We start from the raw sequence: 20,686 nt of genomic DNA on the forward strand, positions 1-20,686 counted from the left end.
TACATCAATAGGAAATTAGTGAAATTGTGGTATAACCATATGTAAGCCTTCAGCAGTAAAAATGAAAGAATGACAGCCTCCCACACCACAGATAACTCCTACACATAATGTGCATCATGGGAAAATAAATGCAGTAGGAACTTGCTATACAGGAAGCTTAAAAACCAGCAAAACCAACTGATATTTGTTTTGGGGATATATATATATATATATATATATATATATATATATACATATATGTGTGTGTATATATACACATACATATACACATATATATACATATGTGTGTATATATACACACATATGTATATATATATATATACTTATTGCACAAATCTTTGAAGAAATACAAAGGAATAAGTATCACAAGACTCAGCATGGAGTCTTCTGCTGAGACCAGCTCAGTCAGGGAGATCCTAACCCAGCGGTGCTAGAGGAATTAAAGACACACACACAGAAATATAGAGGTGTGAAGTGGGAAATCAGGGGTCTCACAGCCTTCAGAGCTGAGAGCCCCAAACAGAGATTTACCCACATATTTATTACAGTCATTAGCATTGTTTCTATAGATATTAAATTAGTTAAAATATCCCTTATGGGAAACGAAGTGATGGGCCAAATTAAAGGAATAGGTTGGGCTAGTTAACTGCAGCAGGAACATGCCCTTAAGACACAGATCACTCATGCTATTGTTTGTGGCTTAAGAATGCCTTTAGGTGGTTTTCCACCCTGGGCCGGCCAGGTGTTCCTTGCCCTCATTCCCGTAAACCCACAACCTTCCAGCTTGGGTGCTAAGGCCATTATGAACATGTTATGGTGCTGCAGAGATTTCGTTTATGGCCATTCTCGGGGCCAGTTTATGACCAGATTTTGGGGGACTTGCTCCCAACAGTCTCCTTCTGGAGGATGACTGGGTAGCAGCCCAGGGTAGTTTTACAGTTTCGTGTTTTACACCAGTGCTGGGCACCCTGGTAGTTACTTGATTATAATTCCTTAAACAGAGTTTTCCAAATTAAAATATACCTGTTTTTTATAGAAATGAAAAAGAAAAGAATTTCAAAGTTCATTGCAAAGATTCTTAACAAGAACTACTTACATTGGAAGAAAACCACAGAGAATTGTAAGGAGCTATGTGACAGAGAGGACCAGGATGCCATGAAAATGGCCTTGGCTACATATAGGTCATTCGATCCTTGGCTCACTGGCATCTCTCTAGATTTTCAATAATACAATGTTCAATATGCTGTGCAAGGTAATTTCATCTTGCAAAGATTTGATGTTACATTTTACCACACATACAATGGAATTAAACTTTTACAGAATTGGAAATGCACATCATTGATCAAAATAAATGAAACATGAAAAGAGTAGGAAGGAATACCCAGTGATGGAATAGCAAATATGAATGGAAACAGAATAGGACTGCTAAAAAGAAAAAAAAATTCAGAAGCACATAATAGCAGTGCTATTTAGAATCATAGTGGTGTCCAAATCACTTCTATCACATCTCATTCAATACCACAACAAAAGATGTTAAGTTTGTTATAGAATGCCCATCGAATAGCCAGTTTTTGAAAATAACTTGTCTCTCAATTCGAGCTAAACATTTCGGGCTACAGCATCAAGCCAAAATTATTGGCATCATGCTAAACTAAATGTGTTGACTGAAGTATGAGATTCACATTTTTGTAAATGAAAAGCAATCAGATTAGGCAATTTTTTTTCTGCACAGCAAAAGAAACTATCATCAATCAGAGTGAACAGACATGCTACAGAATGGGAGAAAAATTTTGCCATCTACCCATCTGACAAAAGTCTAGTATTCAGAATCCACAAAGAACTTAAGCAAATTTACATGAAAAAAAAACTTCATTAAAAAAGTGGACAAAGAACATGAACAGACACTTCTAAAGAAGACATATGTGTGGCCAAAAAAATATGAAAAAAAAAGCTCACCATCACTGATCATTAGAGAAATGCAAATCAAAACCACAAATGAGATACCATCTTATGCCAGTCAGAATGGCAATTATTAAATAGTCAAGAAACAACAGATGCTGGCGACGTTGCAGAGAAATAGGAATGCTTTTACACTGTTGGTGGAAAAGTAAATGGTTAATCCATTGTGGAAGACAGTGACAGTGTGGCAATTCCTCAAAGATTTAGAACCAGAAATACCATTTGACCCAGCAATCCCATTACAGAGTATATACCCAAAGGAATATAAATCATTCTATTATAAAGATATATGCATGTTTACATTCATGGCAGCACTATTCACAATAGCAAAGACATGGAATCAACCCAAATGCCCATCAATGATGGTCTGGATAAAGAAAATATGGTACATATACACCATGGAATATTATGCAGCCATAAAAAGGAATGAGATCAAGTCCTTTGCAGGGATATGGATGAAGCTGGAAGCCATTATCCTCAGCAAACTCACACAGGAACAGAAAACCAAACACCACATGTTCTCATATATAATTGGGAACTGAGCAATGAGAACACATGGACAGAGGGAGAGGAAAAACACACACTGGGGCCTGTTGGGGGAGGGTGGTGATGGGAGGATCATTAGCAAAAATAGCTAATGCATGCCAGGGTTAATACCTAGGTGATGAGTTGACAGGTGCAGCAAACCAACATGGCACACATTTACCTGTGTAACAAACCTACACATCCTACACACATGTACCCTGGAACTTAAAAAAAAATTAAATTAAAAGACAAGCTTAAAGAGTTAATGAAAACTAATTAGATACAAGAAGACTTTGATTTTCAGAAACCTGAAACAATAGTTATAATTTTGCTTTTAACATATATTCAAATCCTTTGATACTGTTCCTTTCTAGAGGTGCAGCTTAATTCCCTCTCTTGAGTGTGGCTTGGACTTAATGAGGCACTTCTGAAATGGCCTGGTTCTGTGTTCCCACCCAAATCTCATCTTGAATTGTTATGCAAATTGTAATCCCTACCTATTGGGGGAGGGACCTCATGGGAGGTGATTGGATCATGGGGACGGTGCCCCCATGCTGTTCTCCTGATGCTGAGGGAATTCTCATGAGATCTGATGGTTTTATAAGGGGCTTTTCTCTGCTTCATTGTGCATTTCTCTTTCCTGTCACCACGTGAAGAAGGATGGGTTTGCTTCCACTTCTGCCATGACTGTAAGTTTCCTGGGGCAGGCTCCTCAGTCATGCAGAACTGTGAGTCAATTAAACCTCTTTCCTTTATAAATTACCCAGTCTCAGGTATTTCTTTATGGCAGTGTGAGAATGCACTAATACAACTTCTAACTTATAGAATAGTGCCAACATAACAGTTTGTGACTCTGGGTGTAGAACATAAAACTAACTGCGGCTTCCACATTCTCTCTCTCTCTGAATCTGGGATCATGAGCTCTGGGGGAAGCCAGCCACTGTGCCATAAGCAGCCCTGCAGGAAGGTCCACATGACTGAGAACTGAGGCCTTCTGGGAACAGACAACAAGGAACCAGGCCTTTTCCAACAGCCATGTGACTGATCCATGTTTCTTGTGAATTCCCAGCCCTAGAGAAGCCCTCAGATGCTACGGCCCCTGGCTGACAACTGGAGTGCAACCTTGTGAGCAGCCCTGAGCAGGAAGCACTCAGGGAAACCTCTCCTGGATTCCTGACGATTGGAAACTGTGGGAGATGAGAAATATTTGTTGTTTCAAGCTAAGTTTTACATAATTTGTTATGCAATAGTAAATAAATAATACATTTTCACAAGAGAGGATGTATTATTACACATCAAATTGCATTTGCTCTAAATGTGTCATCCTCATCATTATTATTTTTGAGACAGGGTCTTGCTCTGTCACCCAGGCTGGAATGCAGTGGCATGATCACCATGCACTGCAGTGTCAAATTCCTGGGGTCAAGGGACTCTCTGACCTCAGCCTCCTGAGTAGCTGGGACTACCATCATGAACTACTATGCCTGGCCAATTTTCTAATTTTTTGTAGAGATGGAGGTTTTGCCCAGGTTGATCTTGAACTTCTGGAGTCAACAAATCTCCCTTCCTCTGCCTTCCACAGTGCTAGGATGACAGCCGTGAGCCACCACACCTGGCCTAAATTAATTATAAGATATTAAACATGTAACTTAGTTTTAAAAGGTAAGGACAATTTCCATGGCTGAAGAGGATGTATTTCATGACCGTTCACAATGATCACTTTACTTGAACTTCACTTTCCAACTGTGTCCCAATTAAACACAAAAGGAAGATCCAACCCTTGCTAGGCTGATTCTATGATGGCCTCAACAAGCAGCTCCTGGTCATTCACCTTCCTCCAGTTATTCAACCAACTCTAATGTGGGTGCTGCTATGAAGGGATTTAGCAGATATAATTAAAGGTCTCAATTAGTTGACTTTATGCTGGGTTTATCCTGCTTGGACTGTCCTAATCAGGTGAGCCCTTGAAAGGACTGGGTTCTTCATGAGCATAGAGACTTACAGTGTGAGAGGGACTCAGCATGAGGGGTTTCCTCCACCAGGGGCTTTGAAAAGGAAGGGGCTATGGGCCGGGCGCGGTGGCTCACGCCTGTAATCCTAACACTTTGGGAGGCCGAGGCGGGCGGATCATGAGGTCAGGAGGTCGAGACAATCCTGGCTAACAAGGTGAAACCCTGTGTCTACTAAGAAAAAAAAAAAAAATTGGCAGAGTGTAGTGGTGGGCGCCTGTAGTCCCAGCTACTTGGGACTGAGACAGGAGAATGGTGTGAACCCAGGAGGCGGAGCTTGTAGTGAGCAGAGATCATTGGGCCACTGTACCCCAGCCTGGGCTACAGAGCCAGACTCGGTCTCAAAAAAAAAAAAAAAAAAAATTAAGGGGCTGTGTAGGAAAGAACGCTGGTGAGCACCGGGAATTGAGCCCCTCCCAGTTCTCTACATTGACAGCTAGCCAGGAACAGGGACCTCAGTCTTACAACTGCAAGAAACTGCATTCTGCCACCTCTGTATAAACCTGAAGGAGGATTCAAAATGAAAACACAGCTTTTGGAAGCCCAGAAGAGAGATTCCATCCACATCTTGCCCAGATTTCTGACCAAGGAATTATAAGCAGATAAATGGGTGTTGTTTTGCCAGGCGTGGTAGTGTGCAAATGAACTGATGAATTGATATACACACTAGTTGCATAAAATAAAATCTTTCTGAACTTTTTCAGTGTTTTACAGTTTATAATTATCTGTGATGCAATTTAATACACTCATATTTCATTCATTAAGTCAACAAAAATTAACTTAGTCCCTACAATGAACCAGGTATCCCCTCATATGCTCAAGTGCCTGACACTCCAGAAGCTTCACAAGACCGAGGTGGAGACACTGGAGTGTTTTAAGTGGAGAGATGACACACTCCGACTCACAGGAGCAGGACCACTGTGGAAAGAACAGTTACGTAGCAGGTCATGGGACAGTGCTAGTGTCACAATTCATGAGTGACAGTGTGGTGGGGACTAAGGGGAGAGGAGGGCCTGAAGGATGAGAAGGATGGAGGGAAGGGCTGGAGAAGCAGGAGGTGAGGAAAAGGAGCAGAGGAAAGAATTTGAAAGCAGCAGAATTCTTAGGTTTAAATACATTGTTTTATGGATTTTAATACATCCATCTACAGAGCCTAGCAGGGTGTCCTTGGCAGTTGTCTTTTAATACCTCATGTGGGTCTGCCTAAAAATTAATTTTTTATGTTAATCAGGTTTAAAAATTACTAAGTGTTCCTATAAAATATACACAACACTTAGAAGTGGATACTTCCTAAAAACAGGCAGTGCATGAGCACTAGTGAGGGGCATTGTGACTGCATTGAACAGCTGCAAATTTGAGGTGAATAAAGCCTGTAATGGCTTCTGGTCGCAACATATAGGAACATAGTGGCTACTTTGTATTGAGGAGATGTCCTGGACTCACACAGAAACTCAGAGCTAAGGAATGATGGTAAATTTAAAATACTACAAGCAGGAGTCACAGATACATTGTCTGGGAAAGTGCAACTTAGTAGCTTTGTGAGTCCTGTTGTAAGGCTTTTGGACACATTTATACATCAAGGGGCCAAAGTCACATTTTTTACCTATTAGATTCCTGATCATTCAGGGGTTACCAAGATTCTGCTACCCACTGTAGTTAATAAACAAAGAGCAAACTGGTCTCTATTCTGTCTCATGCACTCAGGCGCAACTTTTCCCGATTAAAAACAACAACAACAACAACAAAAATCTACACCTCCATTCCCAGAGCAAGCTTACTCTCTGGCACCAAACTCCATGGGGTGATTTTTCTTCTAGAAGAGTCCAGGTGGACAGGTAAGGAGTGGGAGTCAGGGAGTCCAGTTCAGGGACAGAGATTACGGGATGAAAAGTGAAAGGAGAGGGACGGGGCCCATGCCGAGGGTTTCTCCCTTGTTTCTCAGACAGCTCCTGGGCCAAGACTCAGGGAGACATTGAGACAGAGCGCTTCGCACAGGAGCAGAGGGGTCAGGGCGAAGTCCCAGGGCCCCAGGCGTGGCTCTCAGGGTCTCAGGCCCCGAAGGCGGTGTATGGATTGGGGAGTCCCAGCCTTGGGGATTCCCCAACTCCGCAGTTTCTTTTCTCCCTCTCCCAACCTATGTAGGGTCCTTCTTCCTGGATACTCACGACGCGGACCCAGTTCTCACTCCCATTGGGTGTCGGGTTTCCAGAGAAGCCAATCAGTGTCGTCGCGGTCGCTGTTCTAAAGTCCGCACGCACCCACCGGGACCCAGATTCTCCCCAGACGCCGAGGATGGCCGTCATGCCGCCCCGAACTCTCCTCCTGCTACTCTCGGGGGCCCTGGCCCTGACCCAGACCTGGGCGGGTGAGTGCGGGGTCGGGAGGGAAACGGCCTCTGCGGGGAGAAGCAAGGGGCCCGCCTGGCGGGGGCGCAGGACCCGGGAAGCCGCGCCGGGAGGAGAGTCGGGCGGGTCTCAGCCACTCCTCGCCCCCAGGCTCCCACTCCATGAGGTATTTCTCCACATCGGTGTCCCGGCCCGGCCGCGGGGAGCCCCGCTTCATCGCCGTGGGCTACGTGGACGACACGCAGTTCGTGCGGTTCGACAGCGACGCCGCGAGCCAGAGGATGGAGCCGCGGGCGCCGTGGATAGAGCAGGAGGGTCCGGAGTATTGGGACCAGGAGACACGGAATGTGAAGGCCTCCGCACAGACTGACCGAGTGGACCTGGGGACCCTGCGCGGCTACTACAACCAGAGCGAGGACGGTGAGTGACCCCGGCCCGGGGCGCAGGTCACGACCCCTCATCCCCCACCGACGGGCCGGGTCGCCCACAGTCTCCGGGTCCGAGATCCACCCCGAAGCCGCGGGACCCCGAGACCCTTGCCCCGGGAGAGGCCCAGGCGCCTTAATCCGGTTTCATTTTTCAGTTTAGGCCAAAAATCCCCCCGGGTTGGTCGGGGCCGGGCGGGGCTCGGGGAACAGGGCTGACCGCGGGGTCGGGGCCAGGTTCTCACACCATCCAGTTAATGTTTGGCTGCGACGTGGGGTCGGACGGGCGCTTCCTCCGCGGGTACCGGCAGGACGCCTACGACGGCAAGGATTACATCGCCCTGAACGAGGACCTGCGCTCTTGGACCGCGGCGGACATGGCGGCTCAGATTACCCAGCGCAAGTGGGAGGCGGCCCATGCGGCGGAGCAGTTGAGAGCCTACCTGGAGGGCACGTGCGTGGAGTGGCTCCGCAGATACCTGGAGAACGGGAAGGAGACGCTGCAGCGCACTGGTACCAGGGGCCACGGGGCGCCTCCCTGATCGCCTGTAGATCTCCCGGGCTGGCCTCCCACAAGGAGGGGAGACAATTGGGACCAACACTAGAATATCGCCCTCCCTCTGGTCCTGAGGGAGAAGAATCCTCCTGGGTTTCCAGATCCTGTACCAGAGAGTGACTCTGAGGTTCCTCCCTGCTCTCTGACACAATTAAGGGATAAAATCTCTGAAGGAATGACGGGAAGACGATCCCTCGAATACTGATGAGTGGTTCCCTTTGACACACACCGGCAGCAGCCTTGGGCCCGTGACTTTTCCTCTCAGGCCTTGTTCTCTGCTTCACACTCAATGTGTGTGGGGGTCTGAGTCCAGCACTTCTGAGTCCCTCAGCCTCCACTCAGTTCAGGACCAGAAGTCGCTGTTCCCTCCTCAGGGAATAGAAAATTATCCCAGGTGCCTGTGTCCAGGCTGGTGTCTGGGTTCTGTGCTCTCTTCCCCATCCCGGGTGTCCTGTCCATTCTCAAGATGGCCACATGCATGCTGGTGGAGTGTCCCATGACAGATGCAAAATGCCTGAATTTTCTGACTTTTCCCGTCAGACCCCCCCAAGACACATATGACCCACCACCCCATCTCCGACCGTGAGGCCACCCTGAGGTGCTGGGCCCTGGGCTTCTACCCTGCGGAGATCACACTGACCTGGCAGCGGGATGGGGAGGACCAGACCCAGGACACGGAGCTCGTGGAGACCAGGCCTGCAGGGGATGGAACCTTCCAGAAGTGGGCAGCTGTGGTGGTACCTTCTGGAGAGGAGCAGAGATACACCTGCCATGTGCAGCATGAGGGTCTGCTCAAGCCCCTCACCCTGAGATGGGGTAAGGAGGGAGATGGGGGTGTCATGTCTCTTAGGGAAAGCCGGAACCTCTCTGGAGACCTTTAGCAGGGTCAGGGCCCCTCACCTTCCCCTCTTTTCCCAGAGCCGTCTTCCCAGCCCACCATCCCCATCGTGGGCATCATTGCTGGCCTGGTTCTCCTTGGAGCTGTGATCACTGGAGCTGTGGTCGCTGCCATGATGTGGAGGAGGAAGAGCTCAGGTGGAGAAGGGGTGAAGGGTGGGGTCTGAGATTTCTTGTCTCACTGAGAGTTCCAAGCCCCAGCTAGAAATGTGCCCTGTCTCATTACTGGGAAGCACCATCCACAATCATGGGCTGACCCAGCCTGGGCCCTGTGGGCCAGCACTTACTCTTTTGTAAAGCACCTGTGACAATGAAGGACAGATTTATCACCTTGATTATGGCGGTGATGGGACCTGATCCCAGCAGTCACAAGTCACAGGGGAAGGTCCCTGAGGACAGACCTCAGGAGGGCGATTGGTCCAGGACCCACATCTGCTTTCTTCATGTTTCCTGATCCTGCCCTGGGTCTGCAGTCACACATTTCTGGAATCTTCTCTGGGGTCCAAGACTAGGAGGTTCCTCTAGGACCTTAAGGCCCTGGCTCCTTTCTGGTATCTCACAGGACATTTTCTTCCCACAGATAGAAAAGGAGGGAGCTACTCTCAGGCTGCAAGTAAGTATGAGGGAGGCTGATGCCTGAGGTCCTTGGGATATTGTGTTTGGGAGCCCATGGGGGAGCTCACCCACCCCACAATTCCTCCTCCAGCCACATCTTCTGTGGGATCTGACCAGGTTCTGTTTTTGTTCTACCCCAGGCAGTGACAGTGCCCAGGGCTCTGATGTGTCTCTCACAGCTTGTAAAGGTGAGAGCTTGGAGGGCCTGATGTGTGTTGGGTGTTGGGTGGAACAGTGGACACAGCTGTGCTATGGGGTTTCTTTGCATTGGATGTATTGAGCATGCAATGGGCTGTTTAAAGTGTGACCCCTCACTGTGACAGATATGAATTTGTTCATGAATATTTTTTTCTATAGTGTGAGACAGCTGCCTTGTGTGGGACTGAGAGGCAAAAGTTGTTCCTGCCCTTCCCTTTGTGACTTGAAGAACCCTGACTTTGTTTCTGCAAAGGCACCTGCATGTGTCTGTGTTCTTGTAGGCATAATGTGAGGAGGTGGGGAGACCACCCCACCCCCATGTCCACCATGACCCTCTTCCCACGCTGACCTGTGCTCCCTCCCCAATCATCTTTCCTGTTCCAGAGAGGTGGGGCTGAGGTGTCTCCATCTCTGTCTCAACTTCATGGTGCACTGAGCTGTAACTTCTTCCTTCCCTATTAAAATTAGAACCTGAGTATAAATTTACTTTCTCAAATTCTTGCCATGAGAGGTTGATGAGTTAATTAAAGGAGAAGATTCCTAAAATTTGAGAGACAAAATAAATGGAACACATGAGAACCTTCCAGAGTCCACGTGTTGCTTATGCTGATTTGTTACAGGGGAGGAGAGTAGATGGGGCTGTGCCCAGTTTCTGTTCCGGCCACCATGGGCTTTATGTGGTCACTGCTTGGCTGGGTCATCTTTGCTGCTCCATTGTCCTTGGCCCTTTAGTAGAACCTTGTCCCACCAAGACCTGTGATCACAGGGAGTTGGATGTCACCTAGGGTGGTCCCTGCATACAAATCTCCTTGTGGTATCAAGAGACAAATTTTCAGACCTGTCCAGGTCTTGCCTTCCTCCCAGGGCTTTTTCCTCAATTGTATTTTCGATTTTTCTCCAATCTTTTTAAAGGAACCAGATTGTGACATTTGCAGAGAGGAGGGGTCCCATAGTTTCTCATCATGATTAACTTTCTGTTGGAACTCCTCTTCTGCCCTCCTACTCTTCTTCCTGCTCTGAGTTGTAGTAATCCTAGTGCTGGCTCCAATCCAAACTCTTAGATTTATAAAGCAGAGTCTAATTTAGATTCATATGTGGTTGGAAAATTGTACCCATAAGGCTAGGGTTATTGTTCCTGAAGAGAAATATATGGTTTTGTGCTGAAGTGTGCAGGAGGGTTGGTGTGGGAGGAGGGAGGACACACAAGCAGCCCTGGTGAGAAAAGCACTGGCGGCATGGATGTCCGTGTGAACTTATGTTCTTTAGCTGCCACAAAACAGCATTTGCCCTGTAGCTACATTAATAAAGGTATGGGCTTTAGAATAGGGAGGTGCTCTACAGTGATCATTCATTCAACTGACATTTGTTGTCTGCTAGGGATATGACTGCTTTTGCATTTAGAAAGCATCCTTAAAGTAAAAACAGAAAAATTTCTGGGGTTATGGTGCATACGTTCTAGATGCAGGCTTGTCCAACCCGCGGCTCGTGGGCTGCATGTGGCCCAGGACAATTTTGAATGTGAGGACTTTTTTGCTTATCTGTGGTGAACCTGAGTCCTGGAGTGAGTGCACCCACCTCCCTCAGGGTCAGGAGTGAATGCTTTAGGAACCCTCCTTTTCAGTGACCTGCAAAAGATAAAGGGCACATTTACTGTGATAACCCAGAGTATCAGTCAAGGGGGCTTGACCTTCAGGGAGTTATGGGAAAGCTTAATAAAGGGTGGTGTCCCAGGGTCAGAAAAGACGGGCAGACAGCAAGAGCCCTGCTTGATATCTATGATAAGCATGTAAGAATTGAGGAGCAAGCTTCAGATTCAGAATCCAGTGACTAAGGACATATCTATATCCCTAAGAGAAAGAACCTCGGGACATGATGATGGTTACATGCTGGGACAATTCCATCAGCCCTTCTGCAAAGGAGCCTATAGCCATTTAATCAGGAGATGGGATAAGTATTAACATTGGGTGTGAGCTGACATTGCTGCCCAGATTCCCACAGCACTATTATGTCCCCCATCACACTGGGGCTTACAGAGGCCGGGGAATAAACCTAGACACATTATGCCCCATGGTGGAATCACCGGTTCCATAAATCCTGTCCTGATTATCTCCCCATTCTCTTAGCGCATAATTGGCCTTGATGCACTGGCAACTGGAGTCACCCCACACTGTGTCCCTAGTCTGGAGAGTAAGGGATCTCATTGTGCTGAAGCCCAAAGGGAAACATCCCTCATCCAAGCCAAACCAGAAGCAATATTGTGCCCCAGAGTGGGTCTTGTGGAGGGTACTGCAGGTATTATAGGGGTGGCACTGCCATTACAGACCTGAACGATGCGGGGTGGTGTTGGGATTGCCTGTTATCTCCATATAACTCAGCAAACTGTACCTGCAGAAGCCTGATATGGCTAAAGAATGAATGGAATTACTCCAGACTTGACCAAGTAGGAGTCCTGATTGCAGCTGCCATGCTGGCTGGATATCACTGCCTGGGGAGATTAATAAGGCCTCAGGCACATGGCAAGCAGCTGTGGATTTGGTGAGTGCATTCCCTCCCATTTCATTTAGAAGATGGATATGGAATGATTCACATTCACATGGGATTTATAATACATTTATTGATAGCTTGCATCAGGGCTACTTTAACTCCTCAACCTTCTATAAATATCACCTTAAGAGACCTGGACGAATCAGACATCTCACAGAATACTAAATCTCTTCATTTCATTGGCAATATCACATAAATTGGGAAGGATGAACAAGAGCAGGAAAGTACGCTGAATTCCCTGGCAAAACATGTGCACTACAGAAGGTGAAGATAAACCTTACAGAGCTTCAAGAGTGGCCACTGCAGTGAAGTGTTATGGGTCCAGTGGTTAGGAGCATGCAGAGCTCCCCACCCCCGCCCCACCGCCAAAGTAAAAGACAAACTTGCATCTTGCATCCTCACCAGAAGGAAGGAAGCACACTACTTGGTGAGCCTCTCTGGGTTCTGGCAACACCACATTCCACATCTAAGTTTATTGCTTTGGCTGACACTCTGGGTGATATAGGAGGAGGCCAGCTTTGAGTGGGGCCTGGACTGGAAAGGACACTGCAGCAGACCCAGGCTGTGGTGCAGTCAGTCACGATCCCTCAGACCCCTGGTGCTGGAGGTGGCGGTCTGGGGAAAGAAGCAGGATGGAGCTGAACCAAGCATCAGTGGGAAAGTCAGAATGCAGGGCCTGGGATCAGGAGTAAGGCCATGGAGTCCACAGCAGAGAAACATGCTCCATGTTAGAAGCAACTTTTAGCATGTTACTGGCCCTGATAAGATAGAATGCTTGAGCATAGGACACCAAGCAACCATGTGATTCCAAGTGCCCGTGTGTATTGGCTTCTATGTGACCCATAGAGTCATTCACTGGACAGGCCCCTCGGCATCTATCATGAGACGAAAATGGTCCATGTCGGTTGAGCCTCAATTCCATGTTAACACCCACAGAAAACACCCAGTCCTGATGTGGCCCTGAATAACCAAACAAATTGAAGACAAATTGAAGTTAGCCAGTCTGCATCATGGATCAGCCCAGGCATGATAGGAAGGACCTGTGAGTGGAGCAACCACAGTGGCAGGGATGAAGCTACAAATGAGTCCAGCAGCACTGTCTCTCCACTACCAAGGCCCACCCAGCTACTGCTTCCTCTGAATACTCTGCTCGTGAGCATTGCAGACCAATGATAGGCACCGATAGGGCACTATTTCTTAAAGTAACTGACTAGCCCCTAAGTGACAAGTTGAATAGCTTGAACACCATCCATCCTGGAAGGGGCAGAAGTTCATCCTCACAGGGATAGGCTCACAGGGATTCGATGTGGTGTGGTTTTCCTCTCTGCTCTCAGACCCTCAGTCAACAACACTATTGGCATTCCTGATCCACTGGCTCAGAATTTCAGTACATTATCTGCCTGGGGGACACACCTCTTGGGGAAGGGGATGAAGTGTGGGCCCTGACCATGGGATCCCCTGGTCGTATCACCACCTGCGCCTCTCAAGTGCTGCCAGGCACACAGAGTCATGGACAGGACTCTACAGGCACAACTCAGTACCAGCTTGGATGAAACCCTCTGAGGAATGGGTGCCATCTTTCAGGATGTGATGCATGTGTTGAATCAAAGACGTCTCTAAGGCACTGTTTTCAGAAGGAAGAATACGTGGGTCCAAAAACCAAGAAGTCAAAGCAGGTGTGTCTCATTCCTTATATTCACCCCCAGGGTGATTTACTTATAAGTAAATAAATAAATACATAAATAACATGAGTACATAAATAAATTTATTTATGCATGTATGTATGTATGTATGTATGTATGTATTTTATTCATTATATTCACCCCCAGGGTGATTTTGCTCTTCTTACTTCCAAAATCTGGACTCTGCAGGGTAGGAGGTCCTGGTTTCCCAAAGAGGGCACCCTGGCAAGGAGACAAGTGAGAGTCCATGGAACTACACATTGTGGTTGCACCCAGGGATATTTGAACAGTATGTGCCCAGAGACAAGCAGGTGAGAAGAGGAGGAGGCAGGGCTGCTATCACACAATGAGGGCAGGAGAAGTGTGTGTGGAAACCAGGAATCCACTTGGGGACGTCCTGGTTTCCCTTGTCTGTTGTGTGAGCAGAATCATCCAGCAACCCAGCCTGAGAGGGTTTGATATTCAAGAGCCCAGAACCCTCAGGAAGGAAGGATTGAGTGATACTCCTAGGTAATGTCCCACGTCTCTGCTTCTGTGCTCTGACATCCTCAGCAGGATTAGTGCAGAAGCCCTGCTTCCATGAGTTGTTCCCAGCCAGTGACTGGTCACAGCAAGCACACTAAGGCAGGCCATTACTGGGAGACATGGGACTCCTCTGATGGCCAAATGTGGCTCCAGGACTCCTCCATGCCCTTCCTCAACTCTCCTTAGACTGCCTCTGCTCTAGGATGCGTCGAACAGACCTTGTCTCCTTCTGTCCAGCACTTGGGGTCACACTTGCATCATTGTCTGCCGCCTTTTCCAGGGATTTCTGGCTCGCTTCTCATATTCCCTTACAGGTGTGTCCCCTCATAAGATGCCGTAGACTTTAAGCTCATCTTGGCATCTGCTCCTTGGAGGACTTGGACTAAAAAGCATTGCCATGTGCACACCAATAACTCTTACTTATTCCAACCTGTAAAATCCATCTCTTTATCCAACTTCTGCCACCCCCATAAAATCTATTTTGTGCGCGTTTGTAGTATCTCTTTGAATTAACAGATATTTGTTGTATTAAGCCACTAAATTTTGAGGTAGTTTGTGACACAGCAGTTAGTAACTATTAAGGCCTTCTTAAGTTTCTGTTATTCCATGGATGTTATCTACATCTTTTAATTTCCTGCATTTTAATAATATTAGCCACACTTGCTGTTTCCAATCCTTTCCTCCTATTCTTTTTTGAAAATGTTCATTTTGTCTTTCTCTGTCCTTCCATCTTTCTTTCCTCCTTTCCTCCCTCAGAGCTTTCTCCCTCCCTCCACTTTTTCACAAACTCTATGTGGTTAGGCTAAAAAGAAGCATTATTTGAATCTTATGCTTAAAGTATAATGCCATAATTTACAGGATAAAAGTAAAGAAAAGGAAGTTATTAATGGAATATGAAAAAATGCCTGGGGTGATTCTGTAGCCAAGACAGTGGTTTTTTAACATGTAATCTCCACCTTCAACTGAGTGTTTTCAGAACACATGAGAAACATAAGTTCTTTCCCATTCTTGGTACAAGCACTTGGGAAATCAAATTAGCCTTATCTTGTATGATTAATGTCCATACACTGTATAATCCCACCACCTGCTCCTGATCATACACTCTGGGGATATCTTTGGCTATGTGTCCCAGAGACGTGTACACCAATGTTTATGGCAAAAAAACTGGAAACAATCACATATGCATCAATGGGAATTAACAAAATTGTGATATAATCACGAAAAGTAAAATTTTAGCAGTAAAAATGATTGAACAGCACCCTCCCACATCAGAGATAACTCTCCTACACATGACGCGCATCACAGGAGAATACATATAGTGTGAGTTCTCTGTACAGGGAAGTTAAAAAAACAGGTCAGACTGTGATTTGGGTATATATATTTATTGTAAAAATCTTTAGAGACAGTGCGAAGGACTAGTAAATACAAGACTCAAGATAGAGGTTCCTTTTGGTGGATAGGATTGGGCAACAGTCTAGGGTGGCTTCATAGGTTCTGTTTCTTATGCCAGGAGAGGATGTCCAGGTAATTAGTTACTTGATCATAAATCTTTATTTATTTATTTATTTATTCATTTATTTTTGAGATGGAGTCTCACTCTTGTTGCCCAAGCGGGAGTGCAGTGGTGTGATCTCATCTCACTGCAACCTCTGCCTCCCATGCTCAAGCGATTCTCCTACCTCAGCCTCTGAGTAGCTAGGATTACAGGCACCTGCCATGATGCCCGGCTAATTTTTGTATTTTTCGTACAGACTGTGCTTCACCATGTTGGCCGGGTTGGTCTCCAACTCCTGATCTCAGGTGATCCACCCACTCTGGCCTCCCAAAATGCTGGGATTAGAAGCATGAGCCACCACTCCTGGCCCACAAATATTTATAGTGGCAATTTTCAAAATGCACCTTGTGTGCCATTCCTGATTATTTGGAAATGAAAGAGAAAAGAAAACACAAAAGTTCATTGCAAGGATCCTTAGCGATAACTACATGAGTTAAAACAAAGCCACAGCCAATTGTAAGGAGCCATGTGACAGAGAGTACCAGGATGCCATGAAAAAATAGCCTTGGCTAGAAATAGGTCATTTGATTCTTGGCTAATTGGCAACTCTCTACATTCTCTGGTGTACAATGTTCAATCTGATGTGCAAGGCAATTTTATCTCGCAAAGAATTTGAGAATTTGATATGTTGCTCAATTTTACCACAGATACAAGTGAATTAAACTTTTACAGAATAGAAAAAAAGCACTGTCGAGCAAAATAAATTAAATGAAAACACATAAAGGAATAACTAGTGATGAAATAGCAATAAGAATGGAAAACACGAAAGAGCTTCTTTTACAGCAACATTAGAAGCACAAAATAACTGTATTTTTCAGAATCATACTGGAGTCCAAATCACTTCTACCACATCTAATTAAAAAACACAGCGAAAGATGTTAAACTGATCAATGGATGCCCACTGAATACCCAGTTATTGAAAAATCTTGTTCCTAGATTGGAGTTAACCATTTCCGCCTACCACATCAAACCAAATCGTTGTCATGATGCTAAGCTAGCTGTACAGACAAAGATGTGAGACACATTTTCTCTAACTGCAAAGCACCCTGATTAGGCAAATATTTTTGTAGAAATTTGAGTTATAAAATTGACATTTTGGGCATTCTTAAACAGAATTAGTAGCTTCTGAGGAAAAAGAAAGATAGTTATGATTGTAAAGGCATTATTATACGGCACCAGTCTTGGGACTCTTTGATCTAGCTACTGTATTTTCTCAACTTTCTTGCAACTCATCAAAGAGAACATTAATATTAAAGGCATTTGCAAAAAAATCTGAGATATTGTTGTATCTCCATTCTCTGTCTCAAAGTTTTATTCATTACTTTACAAAAGATAATTTTAAAGTATTAAAGAAAATTAGTCAGATACAAGAAGTATTTGATTTACAAAATCCTGAAACAATAATGTTAATTGTGGTGCCAGCTATTTGGGAGGCTGAAGGAGGAGCATTGATGGCATGAGCCCAGGAGGTTGAGGCTTCAGTGAGTCATGCGCATGCCACTGCATTCCAGCCAGGGCAACAGAGTGATACTTTGTCTAAAAATAACTAACTAACTAACTAACTAACTAAATAAATAAATAAATAAATAAATAATGGAGGCAGTGCACGAGCCCTGGTGAAGGGCACTTTGGCTGCATTGAGCACTTGCAGATTTGAGGTGATTACATTCTGTACGTTACTTAACATGCATACTGTACATACTTAACATGCATATAAATTGATACTCCTCCTTGCAGAGGTGCAGCTTCATTCCCTTCCTGTGAGTGTGGCCTGAACTTAATGACTTGCTTGCAGACTGATAGAGTAATGCTGAGATAATAGTTTGTGACTCTGGGTGTAGATCATAAGACTCACTAAGTCTGGGAGCGGTCACTCACGCCTGTAATCCCAACACTTTGGGAGGTCAAGAGGGCGGATCATGAAGTCAGAAGTTCGAGACCAGCCTGGCCAAGATGGTGAAACCCCGTCTCTACTAAAAATACAAAAATTAGCCAGGTGTGGTGGTGCATGCCTGTAATCCCAGTTGCTCAGGAGGCTGAGGCAGGAGAATCACTTGAACCTGGAAGTTGGAGGTTGCAGTGAGCCAAGATCCAGCCACTGCATTCCAGCCTGGGTGACAGGGTGAGACTCTGTCTCAAAAAACAAACAAACAAACAAACAAACAAAAAAAACTCACTACAGCTTCTACTTTGGTTCTGGTTTTCTCTTTCTCTGGGATCATGAGCCTTGGGAGAAGCCAGCTGCTGTGTCATAAGCAGGCCTGTGGAAAGCTCCAAGTGACTAGGAAGTGAGGCCTCCTGGGGCCAGACAATAAGAAGATGAAGCCTCTTCCAACAGCCACGTGGGATATTCTTGTGACTTGTGAATCCCCAGCCCCATTTGAGCCCTCAGATGATAAAGCCCTGGATGACAACTAGACCGCAATTTTGTGAGTGGCCCTGAGCCAGAAGAACTTTGAGAAAACTTTCCTGGATTCCTGACCACTAGAAACTGTGGGACATGATAAATATTTGTTGATTTGAGCTGCTAAGTTTTAAGTGACTTGTTATGCATCAGTAGATAACTAATACACCTTCACAAGAGAGGATGAATCATTGAATTTTTCATTTGCTCTAAATTGATTATAAGATATTAAACATGTCATTTGCTTTTAATATTTAACAAGAATTTTCATGGTTATATAAGATATATTTTATTATCACTAACAATGATCTATTTTTTTTTACCTTCAATTTGTGTGTTCTATTCAAACACAAAAGGAAGATCCAGGCTATGCTAGGGTGATTCTATGATGACACCCCAATAACCACCCTTGGTTACTCACATTACCCCAGTTACTCTGTTGACACTAATGTAGGTGCTGCTGTGAAGGGATTTTGCAGATGTATTCCAGGTCCCCTGTCAGTTAGCTTTAAGATGGGGATTATCCTGCTTGGACTGTCCTAATCAGGTAAGCTCTGAAAAGGACTGGGTTCTTCCTGAGAATAGAGACTCAAAGTGTGAGAGGGATTCAGTGTGAGGGGCTTCCTCCACTGTGGGCTTTGAAAATGGAGGGATCATGGGGAAAGAACACTGGTGGCCAATAGGAATTAGAAGCCCTCCTCACTGTCTACTCTGATAGCCTGAAGGAAACAGGGACTTTAGTCCTACAATTACCAGAAACCGAATTCTGCCAACGAGCTCTATATAAGCTTGGGGGAGAATCCCAATCTTAAGATGAGGATACAGCTTTGCGAAACCCTGAACAAAGAATCTCTGACACTAGGCCTGGATTTCTGATGAAGGAAATGCAGACAAATAAATGAGTGCTCTTTTAAGCCACTAAGTTTGTGGTAATTGGTTATGTACTAATAGAAAATTCATAAACAGATTCAACAGCTAAGCATATGACATTTTCTCCAACGGAATGAATTTATGAACTGATATGCATAGTAGTTGCATAAAACCAAATGTTTCCTAACTTGCTTTGCATTTTTCATTTTGTGATTTTTGTGTGATACAATTTTTAACACAATCATATTTCATTCATTCAAGAAAATTAACTTAGTGCCTACTATGTGCCAGATATGCTTTTATATGCTGCAGACACAACTTTGATCAAAACAACCCAAAGCCCCTGTGCTCATGTGCCTTCCATTCTAGAGGCTTCTTGAGAGTGAGATGGAGTCATTGGAGTGTTTTAAGTGAAGAAATGACACAATCTGACCACATTAGCAGGATTTCTGACCATTGTGGGGAGAATAGTCATGGGCAGCAGGCGAGGGGACAGAACTAGGGCCACAGTTCAGTAGTGACAGAGTAGTAGAGACTAAGGGGAGAGGAGGGCCTGATGGGTGACAGGGACAGAGAGAAGGGCTAGAGAAGCAGGAGGTGAAGTAAAGGAACAGAGACAAAGAATTCTAAAGCAATAGAATTCTCAGACTTAAACACACAGTTTTATAGATTTTTAATCCATTTATCCTCAGAGCCTGGCACAGTGTTATTTGCACCTTGGTCTTTAATACATTCTGTGGGGCTAATAACTAATTGCCTCCTTATGATAAACAGGTTAGAAAAGAATACCAAGTGTCCCAATAAAATATGCACATAGCTTAGATGTGAATAATTCCTAAATATAGGCAGGTGCATGAGATGGCCATTGTGGCTCATGCCTGTAACACCAGCATTTTGGGAGGCTGAGGCAGGAGGATCACTTGAGCTCAGGAGTTCAAGACTAGCCAGAGCAACATAGGGAGACCTCATCTCTACAAATGTTTTTTTAGAAAAATTAGCCAGGAGTGGTGGCACAAGCCTGTGGTGCCAGATACCTGGAGGCTGAAGGAGGATCATTGATCGCATGAGCCCAGGAGTTCGAGGCTTCAGTGAGTCATGAGCGTGCCACAGCACTCCAGCTAGGGCAATAGAGTGATACTCGGTCTAAAAATAACTAACTAACTAACTAACTAAATAAATAATAAATAAAGGCGGTGCATGAGCACTGGTGAAGGGCACTTTGGCTGCACTGAGCACTTGCAAATTTGAGGTGATTAAATTCTGTCCAGGCTCCTGGTTGCAATATACGGTAACACATTGTGCTTTGTATTGAGATGTCCTGGACTCGCGCACACAAACTCAGGGCTATAAGATAAAGATAATTTAAAAATACAACAGACCAGAGTCACAGATACGCAGTCTGGGAAAGTAAAACTTAACTTTGTGAGTCTAACTGCAATGCGTTTAGACACATTTATATATAATGGGGCCAAAAATCACCTCTTTTACAAATTAGATTCGTGATCATTCAGAGGTTACCAAGATTGTGCTACCCACTGTACTGCGCTACCCACTGTTACTAAGATTGTGCTACTCCG

At 45.2% G+C, this 20,686-nt stretch overlaps 2 protein-coding genes and 1 pseudogene across 3 annotated transcripts in view; 1 reads left to right on the forward strand and 2 right to left on the reverse strand.

The window, feature by feature from the left end:
• The window catches only part of LOC103783499 (MHC class I polypeptide-related sequence B-like), a 150,299-nt pseudogene that overhangs the window by 110,084 nt on the left and 19,529 nt on the right, over positions 1–20,686 (reverse strand).
• LOC103783493 (protein shisa-5) overlaps positions 1–20,686 on the reverse strand; it is a 139,221-nt gene that overhangs the window by 5,909 nt on the left and 112,626 nt on the right. The window lies entirely within an intron of this gene.
• Positions 6,786–9,864, forward strand: Papa-A (patr class I histocompatibility antigen, A-2 alpha chain-like). Its single transcript, NM_001279231.1, is given in 8 exon segments — positions 6,786–6,858; positions 6,989–7,258; positions 7,501–7,776; positions 8,360–8,635; positions 8,738–8,854; positions 9,297–9,329; positions 9,472–9,519; positions 9,689–9,864. Coding segments are annotated over 8 exon segments (1,098 nt in total). The 3' UTR covers positions 9,694–9,864.

The sequence above is a fragment of the Pan paniscus genome, chromosome 5 (genome assembly GCF_029289425.2).
Source record: "Pan paniscus chromosome 5, NHGRI_mPanPan1-v2.0_pri, whole genome shotgun sequence".
In the NCBI taxonomy this organism is placed as follows: Eukaryota; Metazoa; Chordata; class Mammalia; order Primates; family Hominidae; genus Pan; species Pan paniscus.